The 12,480-nt window shown below is 59.8% G+C and overlaps 1 protein-coding gene across 2 annotated transcripts; it reads left to right on the forward strand.

Moving 5' to 3' along the window:
* Window positions 1-528: 528 nt before the first annotated feature.
* Window positions 529-7,052, forward strand: USH1G (USH1 protein network component sans). Of its 2 annotated transcripts, XM_004748980.3 has the most exons (3): window positions 529-861; window positions 3,049-4,266; window positions 5,219-7,052. In XM_004748980.3, the coding sequence occupies exons 1-3, from the start codon at window positions 698-700 to the stop codon at window positions 5,220-5,222; spliced, it is 1,386 nt and encodes a 461-aa protein (XP_004749037.1). In that variant the 5' UTR covers window positions 529-697; the 3' UTR covers window positions 5,223-7,052. The 2 variants fall into 2 exon arrangements, with proteins under 2 accessions (XP_004749037.1, XP_044941876.1); XM_045085941.1 differs by lacking the exon at window positions 5,219-7,052 and having other exon boundaries at window positions 3,049-4,270.
* Window positions 7,053-12,480: the final 5,428 nt, after the last annotated feature.

Consider the following 12,480-nt stretch of genomic DNA (forward strand, 5'->3'; position numbering starts at 1 on the left):
TCTCCCTCTATCCGTCCCCGCAGCCTTCTGCTCCGCTGGAAGCTGCGAAGTCGGGCTTGGGTAGAAGTTCTCCGGCCGCGCGCCGAGTCCGCGTCCAGTCTTCGAGCGCCACCTCCTGGGCCGCGGCTTGCCAACCCCGTGCGCGCGAGGGGCAGCCGGGACTGCGGGGGGGTGGGGGGAGCTACTCGCTGTCTGGGCGTCAGTCCTCCTACCCGTCCCAAGCCTCTGTCCTAGGGATCCTGACTGCCCGCAGACACCCCTCCTCAGCCCTGGGCCCCTTCCTTCGACGGTGAAGACATCGGGAGCCGCAGGGACAGACCCCCCCCCCCAACTGTCCCCAGACCGGGCCTCATGGAGCGGGGCGCTGGGGTCACCACTTTTGGAGCGAGGGCAGGGCCTCGCGTGGGTCACCCCTGTGCGCTCGGGAGCAGGTGTTTAGGACCCAGGGGCAACCCGGGGGCGGCTCCCTGGGCAGCGGGAGTTCCTTCCCCCCTCCCACCCGGGGCGAGCGGCTCAGATGTCGGAGTAGCGGCGGCTCTGGCGCTCCGCAACCTCCGTCTGCGGCAGCGGGGGCTGGCGGCCCCGGCCCCTGCTCGGCCCCCTCCCCCAACCCCATGCCTCAGCCCTAACCCCGCCGCCCTCCCCCGCGGGGGGCATTTCCCCGCGCCCCCTGCCCACCCTGTCCAAGCCAGGCGCCATGAACGACCAGTACCACCGGGCGGCCCGGGACGGCTACCTGGAGCTCCTCAAAGAGGCCACCAGGAAGGAGCTGAACGCCCCCGATGAGGATGGCATGACTCCCACTCTCTGGGCTGCCTACCATGGCAACCTGGAGTCGCTGCGTGTCATCGTGAGCCGAGGGTGAGTACCCACCCTGCCCCTGCCTAAGCCCCCCAGTGGAGGGGGAAGAGAGCCTTCAGGTCCCTCCGGTCCCCTGAGACACACTTCCCAAGACTCTAATGTGTCTTCCCCCTCCCTCCTCTGACCTACCCTCTTCTCTACCCCGCTGACCCTCAGGTGGGACCCTGGAGCCTGGCACTGGTGGGAGGGGGCACAACTTGAGGTATGCGACACTTGTGACCCGGATGTGGGGCTAGGACGGCAGAGACTGGGTTGGGGGGGGGCATGATTATGGGAGGGGCTGAAGAGTGAGGGGAAGGTGGAAGAGGTCTCCTGGGTGGGTAGCGCTTGGAAGCAAGGTGGGGGTGGAGAGAAGGGGCACAGGCGGTGCGAGGAGAGGCTCTTTAGTGTCCACTCCCCAGCCTGCGGTCCAAGGGGCTCTCCGACCCAGAGCTGCACCGCCCGGAAGGCTGGGGCTCACACAGCTCTCTCCCAGCTCATTCTTGGGATTTATGGGCGCTGACCGCAGCACCAAATGTCAGTGGGTACAGCCGCCCCATTAACTCCCTCTATGCCCCTCCCTTGATAGCAGGCTCCCTCTCCCTCCTTCAGGAGTTGTCTAGGAGGAACAGTGGTCCTAGAGTCCAGGGGTCAGGGCCAGGAAAGGGGTTTGAAGGTAGCAATGAAAGAATTCAGGGTCCAGGGCCACTGACGTGGGCTCCTGGGTCTGAATGAAACTTCGCCAGCCTCCGCAGTTTCACCTGGTTGAACCGGACACCTGGGCAGCCTGGGCAGGGAAAAGGAGTGGAAGACATTCCCCAAGAAGACATGCCCCAGGAGGGTTCACAGGAACATCTTAGGCCCTGGGAAATCACGGTGGAGGGAAAGGGGTCCAGCTGATCTCAGTGCCGGATGCTGGCCTGTGGCCTGAGCATGTGGTGGGTGGGGAACTCCTTCACCCTCCCTCTGCTGCCACTTCCCAGTCCAGCAGCAGGTGGGAGCAGCCCTTAAGACCAGGCTGCTGGCTTTGAGAAGCCCAGACTAGCCAGACTAGCCTCTTCCCACACCAAGAGAGCACACAGCGGTCCTCCCATACCGCCCCCCATCAGAGAGGTCCACGGGAGGGGGGAAAGAGTGCCTTCCTGGTGCACTAAGTCCCCCAGCTCCTACAGAGAGCAAAGGCTGGTACTGGATGGGGTGTGGGCCAAATGCCAAGCAGCTCCTTGCCACATTGTCCTGTAGGACTTGGCGACCAGTAGGGGAAGTGAGGAGGGGTTTGTGGGGGAGCTGTTGAGACAAGGGGGTGATTCTTCCTCCAGCTCTGCGGGGGTGGGCTCGTGGCCTCATTAGTGAGCAGAGGTGCTGAGCCAGGCCTCTGTGGGAGGGGAGAGCTTGGAGGAGCCCGCTGGAGCATGCCCAAGGGGCACAATCTGGTGTGGAGGGTGTTGGAGGATGCTGGGTGGGTCCCCTGGGCAGGCACAAGCCAGGCTGCCTGACAAGGCTCCCAAAGATGGGGCTGCTCCGGGGAAGGAAAGGCCCCTGGGCCTGGGTTGCAGACTTGCCTCCTCCTCCCCTTTGGTCCTGGCTGCCCCCAGGCTCTCCTCCCAGCCCAGGCCAAGACCCGACACCTGCTCTCACACGCAGCCTTGCCAGGCCTGGCCCTGCTCCCTGCAGACATGGCCGTGCCCGCCGACACGCAGGCACACACCCTTACACACACTCACCCAGGGCTCAGGCTCTGCACCCACCACTCTCTTGTGCCCTCTCTTAGGGTCACCCCTACACCCGCAGCCACACTGACCACCACGCCTGCCTAGAGACCCAGACTCGGCCCTGGCCCACCACCTCTCTGGGACAGCTCCCCGCTGGGCTCCATGAATAATTCACTCCTTTCTCTCTGGGCATCAAATATTTATCCCCTGAGATTCCCAGCCATCAGTTCTCTTGGGGAAGGCCCCGCCCTGGCCCCGCCTTTTCTGTCGCCCCGCCCCCTGCAGGTCTGGGGCCATTTCCGCCTTCATCGCCCGCCACCCCCGGCCCCGCTCCCAGGTCCGTCCGACGTCTCCTGGAGTCCGAGGAGGCATCTCAGGCCCTGGGGGTCCCGCTGGGGTGCCCATGGGGCGGCTCAGGCCGGGAGCTCCCCGCTCCTGCTGCCAGAGCCCGAAACTGTGTTGGCTCATCACCCCTCCCTGCGTGTCCCCTCTGCAGGGGTGACCCAGACAAGTGCGACATCTGGGGCAACACGCCCCTGCACCTGGCAGCTTCCAACGGCCACCTGCACTGCCTCTCCTTCCTGGTGTCCTTCGGGGCCAACATCTGGTGCCTGGACAACGACTACCACACGCCGCTGGACATGGCCGCCATGAAGGGCCACATGGAGTGCGTGCGCTACCTGGACTCCATCGCGGCCAAGCAGAGCAGCCTCAACCCCAAGCTGGTGGGCAAGCTGAAGGACAAGGCCTTCCGCGAGGCCGAGCGGCGCATCCGCGAGTGCGCCAAGATGCAGCGCAAGCACCACGAGCGCATGGAGCGGCGCTACCGGCGCGAGCTGGCCGAGCGCTCGGACGCGCTCAGCTTCTCCAGCCTCACGTCCAGCACCCTGAGCCGCCGGCTGCAGCACCTGGCGCTGGGCAGCCAGCTGCCCTACTCGCAGGCCACGCTGCACGGCACGGCCAGGGGCAAGGCCAAGATCCAGCGGAAGCTGGAGCGGCGCAAGCAGGGCGGCGAGGGCACCTTCAAGATCTCCGAGGACGGCCGCAAGAGCGTGCGCTCGCTCTCGGGCCTGCAGCTGGGCAGCGACGTGATGTTCGTGCGCCAGGGCACCTACGCCAACCCCAAGGAGTGGGGCCGCGCCCCGCTCCGGGACATGTTCCTCTCCGACGAGGACAGCGTCTCCCGTGCCACGCTGGCGGCCGAGCCGGCCCACTCGGAGGTCAGCACCGACTCAGGCCACGACTCCCTGTTTACCCGGCCCGGCCTGGGCACCATGGTGTTCCGCAGGAACTACTTGAGCAGCGGGCTGCACGGGCTGGGCCGCGAGGACGCGGCGCCGGACGGCGGGGGCGCCCCGCGAGGGCGGCTGCAGAGCTCCCCCAGCCTGGACGACGACAGCCTGGGCAGTGCCAACAGCCTGCAGGACCGCAGCTGCGGGGAGGAGCTGCCCTGGGACGAGCTGGACTTGGGCCTGGATGAGGACCTGGAGCCCGAGACGAGCCCGCTGGAGACCTTCTTGGCTTCCCTGCACATGGAGGACTTCGCCTCCCTCCTGCGGCAGGAGAAGATTGACCTTGAGGCCTTGATGCTCTGCTCCGACCTTGACCTCCGCAGCATCAGCGTCCCCCTGGGGCCCCGCAAGAAGATTCTGGGGGCCGTGAGGAGGAGGAGGCAGGCGCTGGAACGCCCGCCGGCCCTGGAGGACACGGAGTTGTGAGTGCCCCAGCCTGGGGGACCTGGGGAGATAGGCCCCCGAAGGCCTGAGGGAGTTGTGGGGCAGGGTGGGGTAGGGGTGGGGAGGATCTGCCTTTTCAGGAGTGTGAGTGTGTGTAATACCCTATTTCCTAAAATCTAAGCCCTCATCAAAGACAAGAGGTTCCACTTAATTTGTTTGCCCCTAATTCTGAAAAAGAAGCTGCCAGTTTAATGAGCACTGGAGGCCTTCTTATCCCAGCTAATGTAAAAGGCTCCTTGATTTGGGGGATATCAGAATGCCCCCAACATGGATGTCTTTGTGGATGCCAAACAGTAAGTAGTCAGAGTAATCACAGCCAGGACGCTTTGAGCCCTCCCATCCACCGGGTGCTAGAGATGGCCCTCCACATGCCTCTCACTGAGTCCTCCCCAGACCCCTGTGCGGGGGCTGCATCACCCCATTTTCCAGGAGAGCAGGTGGAGGCTCAGAGGGTTCCAGCAGCTCACCCCAAGGTCCTGCTGCTGCCTGGTGCAGAGCCTGGGCTTGATCCCTGGTCTGTGCGGCTCCAGAGCCTGGTGACTCCCACGGGAGGAGAGCCGTCACGTCAAAAGCAATCGGGGAGCTCAGGTCTGCTACCGCACTGGTGGTCTGCTTCTCCCCTAGCCCCTTTCTCGTGGCATCCCACAAGCCCAGCAAATGTGCCACCTCCTTTTGGTGTCTTTGGCCTTTACCCTGCACAGCTGGGTGAGCTGCACAGCTGCAGTGAGCTGCGGTATTAGGGCAGGGGTGGGTGTGGGGAGGTAGGCTGGTTTAGAGTTTGGGGGATGGGGAAGACACCCCCTGGCCAAGGGCCCCATCCCAGACCATTAGCCTGTCCGGAGAGGACTGCTTGACCAAAAAGGCTGGTGTTGGTTTAAACTGGTCTTGAAGGCCCTTACCTGAAGTCTGTTTCTGTATCTTTCTCTGCAGGTAACAGGAGGCTCCTCTCCAGACCAAAATGAATTAATTGCAAGTTGCCACAACCCATCGTGGGGCCATGAGGGCCTCACAGTCGCCAGCCCTGAAGCCATCCCCTCCTTTCAGGAGCAAAGACCATGTGGTCTTCTCCTTTGAAAGCCTGTCCACACTCCACAGCAGAGGCATAGCCTGGAGGTACCAGCAAGGGGTCCCAGAGCCCTTGAGCCTCCCCCATCTGAATGGCCCCAAGGGTGTGTGGATTAGTGGGAGGCCTGCCCCAGAGGAAGAGGGGTGCTGGAGCCCCAGGGAATAGATGACAGGCTCAATGGAGCTGAATGGGAGTGTGAGGGGGTGGGCATGGCCTGTCCCACGGGGCCGGGCTGTTGTCTCTCCCCACCCCTCCTCCAAAGGTCCTGTTGCTGTGTTCAGGCTGGAGACTTGCTCACTTCCTCTGTTTTTGTGAAGGGAAGAGTTTGGGCTGCCTCCCCCTCTCCCCACCCTAGAGGGGAGGTTCCTGGCTAGACTCTTCAGCCAAATGCCCTGACTTTAGTCCCCACCCCTGTCCCAATCACAGCCAGCCCCCTTCTCCTTCTCCTGCTGGCCATGCTGGGGAGCTGGAGTGCCAGGCGGGGGTGGGGGGGCGGGGCTGCCTAGCATCCTTACCAGCTCACCTTGTGGCGGGGCCCAGCCTGACTCTGCCCTCCTCACACTGCCCTCCTCCCCCCGCCTCCAGCCTAGTCCCTCCAGAGACCCCAGAGGATCAGGGCAGTAGATACAAGGTGCTAGAGCAGTGAGCTGCGGTATTAGGGCCCGTAGGCCTGGTGGGCGAGCTCTGGGTTGGAGGGAGGCAGCTGCCAACTGCTTCCAAATCTCCCAGGCCAGAGACAGGCGGAGACTGGGCACGTCTGGGTGTCTGGCCTCTTGGGGGCCAGTCGCACGATATGGACAGTGTAAGAGCCTGAGGATGTGGCTGATCTAAGCTGCTGGCTGTCCCTGGGTCCCCAGGACTCTGTGCATGTGTGACTGTGTTGAGGGCTGGTTGGTCGATTTGCCTCCCGGTGGGGAGGCAGCCAGGCGGCTGCGAGTTCTGCATGGGCAGTGTGTCAGTGGGAGCTCAGCATGTGTCCCTCCTCTGCGACAGCAGTGAGACCAGGGGAAAAGGCCAGCCCCAGGGGGTCCTCAGACAGGTGTCCTTGGTTTTCCAATCAGACTGAGGTCATGGCTATGGGAGAGGTACTCGGGGGACCCCCGGTGTGCCCCTCATCCTTTCAGCAGCGGACCCCTGTTCCTGACCCTCAGCTTAGGAAGCAGCTCCCACTGGGAGCACTGCCACAGTCCCCATCTCTTTCCTGGGCCCCCTTGGCTGGGCCAGGGGACTAGAGAACCACAAAATGCCACAGGCCTCCCTCTGGTGGGTCTGGTCTGCCCAGAGCGGGGGCCATGGTGGAAGTGGTTTCAGTTCCCACGCTGCAGGCTTGGCCGCCTGCCACTGCCACCCCGAGCCCACCCCAGTCCTTTTCCCTGTTCTCTTGGCCTGGGCCTGGGGCCACCCCCAAGTGCCGACTCGACTTCCCCAGAGCCCCAGGTGCTGCCCTTTCTCTCCTGTCCCCTGTCTGTGTCCTGGCCTCAGCCTCCTCCCGGTTCTCCCAGTGCTGGGGTGGGGCAGGCTCAGCGATTCCCACTGCCCTACAAAGTACGCCTCCCGCAAGCTCATTACAACTTTTGTAGAAAATGTTCTGTGTCATTGTCACGCCTATGTCTTATTCTTTAATCACTTGGGGGTGGGAGCGGGAGAAGGTCTTTTTGTACCTGAGAAGATTTGGTCCTCGTGGCCCCCCGGGAGAGGGGAGTCTAGGGATGGGTGGTTGGGCGTACTCCCCTCACGCACCCCTGCAGGGCCTTCCCTCATCCCTGGATCCTTCATCCTGCTCTCTCTGGCCCGGAGTTTGGAGCTTTGCTAGAGAGAGTGTTCAGAAGAACCAGTCCTGCTCCCAGATCTTGCAGCTGCCGAAGGCCAGAGGACCCCTTCTCCCTCCCCGCTGGAGTCTGCGTGGCCTTCTCCGGACATGGGCAGAGGCCGTACCCAAGGAGGCCGCCACCCACCTCCCAAGCCCCATAAGGCCTCACCTCAAGGCCCCTGCCCAGCGTGGGAGGCCACAACTGTGGTCCCCATTTCCCTCACCAGCGCCAGACACGTCTTGGGGCAGCCCTGTTTAGAACCCTCCTTTCTCCCCAGGGAGTAAGGCTTCCCCCTTAAGCTGGAGGCCAGTGGCCTCTGTTTGCTCAATCAGGTCTGGGAAAGGGGTCCCTGAGTCATTTTATTTCATTCCCTAAGGCTGCTGGGTCAAGTGCTTCTGCCAAAGGGAGTTCAAGATACCTCCCTCCCTCCAGCATCAATCAGAAAGGTCCAGACGATGTCCCAGCAGAAAGGTTGCTTAGCAACCAACCCTCTGGGATTCTAGGGTTCCACTAGACTGGGGTTCCACTTTACAGATGGGAAAACTGAGGCCTACTGAGGGGAAGATTCGGACCCAGAACACGGGCCTCCTGCCTTTGGGTACACTTTCCTCACCCCCAGGCTAAGAAGGGGGCAGAATTCTGTCCTCCGAGGCTCCACAGGGTCGCCCCTGCGACCCCTACCGGCCATTCTGGTCACTGCACCTACCTCAGGAGAGACCCACCAGTCCTGGCGCCGGGTTTCCTGGGGAAGGACATGGGGGTGAGAACCGAGTAACAAGACCGCGGATAGGAGCTTCAGCGTGGAGACAGAGGCTAATCCGAAGCACAGGGGGCTGGGTCTCCAGGGGTCAGTGTGGCCGGAGGGTGGAGTCCGGGGCACAGGAGCAGGTGCAGGTGCAGGTGACTTTAAACACAGGGAGGGGAAAGAAAGAATTTTACATGGTAGGGATTCAGCCTTCTCAACCCATTCCCCTTAAAATTGACATCGAGGTTAGGGCAATTCTAAAAGTGGAGAGTGATCAGTGGCTTTTCGCCTATAGGGATGAGAATCTGGTCATAATATGGACACTTCCCCTGGAAAAATACACGATCAGACACACACAGGCTTTTGCAATTCTGCTCGTCATTCTAGGCGGCTTCTGGAGCTCCGAGGGGTCCAGGGACCCCAAGCTAAGAAGTTCAACTGCTTAGTTCAACTGCTCTGAAGTTTCATCATAAGCGGGATCACTAATTTGAAGGAGATGGGGGTGTCCGAACGAATCAGAGGCGAGAAGGGCCTCTGGGTATGTGGGGCAACCTCAGTTTGCAGATGAGGTGACTAAGGCCCAGAGGACGAGGGGCTGGCTGGAGTGACGGAGCAGCCAAGTGGGCAAAGTGGCCCTGGGGTCTCCTGATGCCTTCCATGGTGCCATCTGCCTCCTGTCCCTGTGTTGACCAGTCCCGGTACAGTGTGACAGCCCGGTGCTCCCAGGGCTTGCTTGCGTCACCTTCTCTGAGATAAGCCTGGGTTGTACAGGCCGTGGCAGGACTCAGGAGACAGCCAACCAGATCTGGGCAGCAAAACTGGCTCTGGCCCTTTCCAGCTGGGTGGCCTTGGGTAAGATGCCCAGCCTCTCTGAGTCCATTTCCTCAAATAAAATAGGTGATTATAACTCCTTATAATAAGAGTGTTAACCCTGTGGATCATCAGGAGGTGAAACGATCATGGCATGATAACAAAGATAAGGCTCTTAGCAAACGGCCCGATACTCAGTACACATCAGTGAGTAACGATCACGCTTGTCGGTGGCCTCAGGCCCATGAGCTACTCACTGCTTTGTGTCCCCCCTGCTGCCCAGCAGGTGAATCCTACGTCCCTCCAGGGAGCACTTCTGCTTTTCTGACCCCCCTATGTCAACCCCACCAATCACACTAGCTCCTGGAGACAGCACTGAAAGCGTCCTCATCCCGGCAGCTGGCTAAGGAATGCTAGCCAAGGATGGGCCACTGTCCAGTGAGGGGGGCAGTCTCCCTGAGGAATCCTGGGGTACCCCGGGAGCTGGGCATCTTTCCTGGAGGGGCAATCGCAGGCCCACTGGCCTGCTACTGTCGGCACAGGGGAGTTTATCAAAAACTTTCCCCTAATCCTGTAAGGTAAGTAGGTGAGGAGTTTTAGCCCCATTCCACAGATGAACAGACTGGCCACCAGAGAGGTTTTGGGACATTTCTTAGGTCCCAATAAATTCAGGAAAGTTCAGCCTCCCTGACCTGGGTCCCTTCAGCACCCCCATCCCCAGAGGGAAGCTTTCATGTTTTTACTATTAATGTTGAGAGATTATAAGGTGTCAGCGCGTCATAGGTATATTTAACCCTTACACTAAAGCCACAACACTGTAAGGCACGGACTGTGTTACGATGATTATCTCTATGTCACGGGTGGGAGAACAGAGGATCAGAGCAACAGTGCAAATTGCACAAGGTCAGGAGGACAAAGCAGTCCTCAGAGACAAATTTCTGTGCCTACCCATGGCATATTGGCTTCCCAAGAAATGGAGCCCTTTGGTGGGGGCAGTCTTTGGTCTTGGGTCCCCTTGTCTTGGGCATGCGTGGTCCTGGGCAGATGGACTCAGCCGTGCTGGCAACTTCAGTGGCTCCAGCAGCTGGGCTGACCCACCTGCCCAGAGGGGCTGGGCTGAGAGAGGACAGGTTGGTTTATGGGGCCACTGGGAAAGATACTGGGGGGTTGTTTGGGAAGGCAAAAGCCAACTGAGATGGGGGAACAAGACTGAGAAACATTTCATCGTGACCAGAGAGTCTGCCTGCCTCTCTGTCTCTCGGTGTCTCTGCCCCATCTCTCCCTGTAACACTGGGGTCCCGCTCACTCTCTCCTCCCCTCTCTCCCCTTTCCATTGCCTCGTCTCTCTAGACCTCAGACTCCTTTGCTGTTGGTCCCATAATAAGAAATATATATTTGGTCATGGCTCCTGGTTCCTGACCCAGAGCTCCCGAGTCCCTTGGAAGTTCCTGGGTAAGAGGAGCATCTTTTGCTCAAAAGAGGGGACTCTGTATGGGCTCCCGGACAGCTTCAGGTGGGGACTGGTCACCGGGGCTAGAAGTTTGGAGCTTTCAGCCCCCATCTCTTAGGAAGGTGGAGGGGCTGGAGATTGGGTTAATGATAGATCATGCCTTCACAATGAAGCTTCCAGAAGCACCCTGCTCTATGGGGTTCAGAGAGCTGAGTCAGATTTGATGGATACATCCATGTTCTGAGAGGGTGGTGTCCCCGACTCCATGGGACAGAAGTTCCTGCACACGGGACCCTTCCTGACCCCACGCATCTCCTCATCTGGCTGTTTAAAAGGACCCATTGTAATATGCTTTACAATAAACCGGTAAATGTAAGAAAGTGCTTTTCTCAGCTCTGTGAAAAGCTGAGGCAGCGGGTTCAGGGAGCCCCCCCATTTTTAGCCAAGTTGGACAGAAGTGCGGGTAGCCTGGGGACCTGGAATGTCAGAAGTGAGGGTGTGTTTGTGGGACTGAGCCCTGGGACCTTTGGAGCCTCACACTCACCCCTGTTGTCAGCTTCAGAACTGAATGCAATGACAGGACAGTTGATGTCCAGACTTAGAGACTTGGTTGTTGGCGTGGGAAGAACCCCCATATGGAGTCAGAAGTGTTGTGAGGAGAGGAACAACTTTCCTTTGCTGTCTTTCGATCTGTCTCCCCATGAGTCCAGGCTCCCTGTCCCTGTCCCCAATGTAGTCCAGTCCATGTCTTAGGTTGAACCAGAACCCTGTAGACCCTCCTCTCCGCACCCTACACCTGGGGGTGGTTACTGTGTGAGATAACTCTGGCACCCAGCAGACATGTAGCACAAGTCCCACCTCCACAGGTCTCACCTCCCATCCATAGTCCCTACAGCAACACTTGGTGTGGCCCAAACCTGTCCAGTCTCGGACACTTTGTTATTCCTGGTTTTCAAAAGAGGAAACCAAGGCACAGAGATGTTTGTAAAACGTGCCCAAGCTCACACTGCTGGAGGTGGTGGAGCCAGGACTCCAACCCAGACAGGCTGGCTCCCAGCTGTGGGCATGTCTCATCATGATGCTGAGCATTTATTGAGCACCTGCTGTATGTCAGCAATTTACATCTGTGATTTCTGTGCGTTCGCATGACGGCCTCATTTAATAATTACAGGGGGTCAATGAACCCATTTGACAGAGGAGAAAACTGAGACTCGAGAAAACACTGGGTTGTTGCTTAGGTCACACAGCCTGTAAGAGCTCACATGGGCCCTGACTCCTTGTCCGTCTGGCCTGGATCAGCTGCTCCCTGGGTTTCTATAGCCGAATGACTGAGTCTGATGGGCTTGAAGCCTGAGGTGGGGAAACTTCTGGCAAGTCCATTCAGTGCCATCAATCTGGTCTTGAGAGAAAAGCCCTTGGGGCTTGCCACTGTGGTGAGCCCTGGAAATCCTTTAAGGCTATAAATCCCATTTTATACTCTCTTTCTCAGGCTTTCTTATTCCGTGGGCTTGTAGGCTGGGGAGGGGGGCTCCTACATGGGCAAGCCTTCTGTGGGACCCTTTCCCCGCTCTGGATATACACACTCCTGGGAAGTTGCTCCACGGGACCCTGGACTGAAGTGGGTGGGGCCCTAATGGATGGAGGAAGGGGCTTTCTCTGGGAGAAGAGGGGGCGGGGCCAACACCAGCTGGGCCCTGACCCCCACCATCTCTGCCCCTGGGGGCTTTCCCTTTCCCACAAAGTCACAGCACATGGCAGCCTCGCGGCATTGTCTCTTCAAGTGGCAAGGGCGGGAAGGGATTCTGGACTAGCCCCATTTCACAGATGGGGCAACTGAGGTTCATTTAGGACAAATGACCTGCTAGGAAGTGCCTAAACCAGGGTGGATTCTGGCGTATTTGCTCTGCTGCTCACTGCCAGCCGCCTGCTCAGAGCATAAATCTAGCACTTTCACGCACTGGGCACAGCAAAGTCTTGAGAACGGTATCACCGCCGGCCTCACAGGGAAGGAAACTGGGTCTCGGGTGAGACTTAGGTCACTTCTCCAGGCGGGTGAGGGTACAAGTGTCAGGGCCGTGGGCTTCGAACCCCGATCTCTGGCTCTTTCTATCCCACTCACTGAGCCACCTCCTCAGGTTCTCACCTGGCACAGGGGCGGCTCAGGGGCTCCCCAGGTCAGAACAGGGGCTCCGCGGGCAGAACACGGGGAGTAGGATGTGACACAGGCAGGACTTGCTGCCTCCGCCTTGTGCTTCACTCCTGTTTACTCCCTGCTCCGCTCTGTCTCTAAATCTGCTGCCGACTGCTCTC

The sequence above is a fragment of the Mustela putorius genome, unplaced genomic scaffold, assembly GCF_011764305.1.
Source record: "Mustela putorius furo isolate JIRA1106 unplaced genomic scaffold, ASM1176430v1.1 tig00000873_pilon_pilon_pilon, whole genome shotgun sequence".
NCBI lineage: Eukaryota > Metazoa > Chordata > Mammalia > Carnivora > Mustelidae > Mustela > Mustela putorius.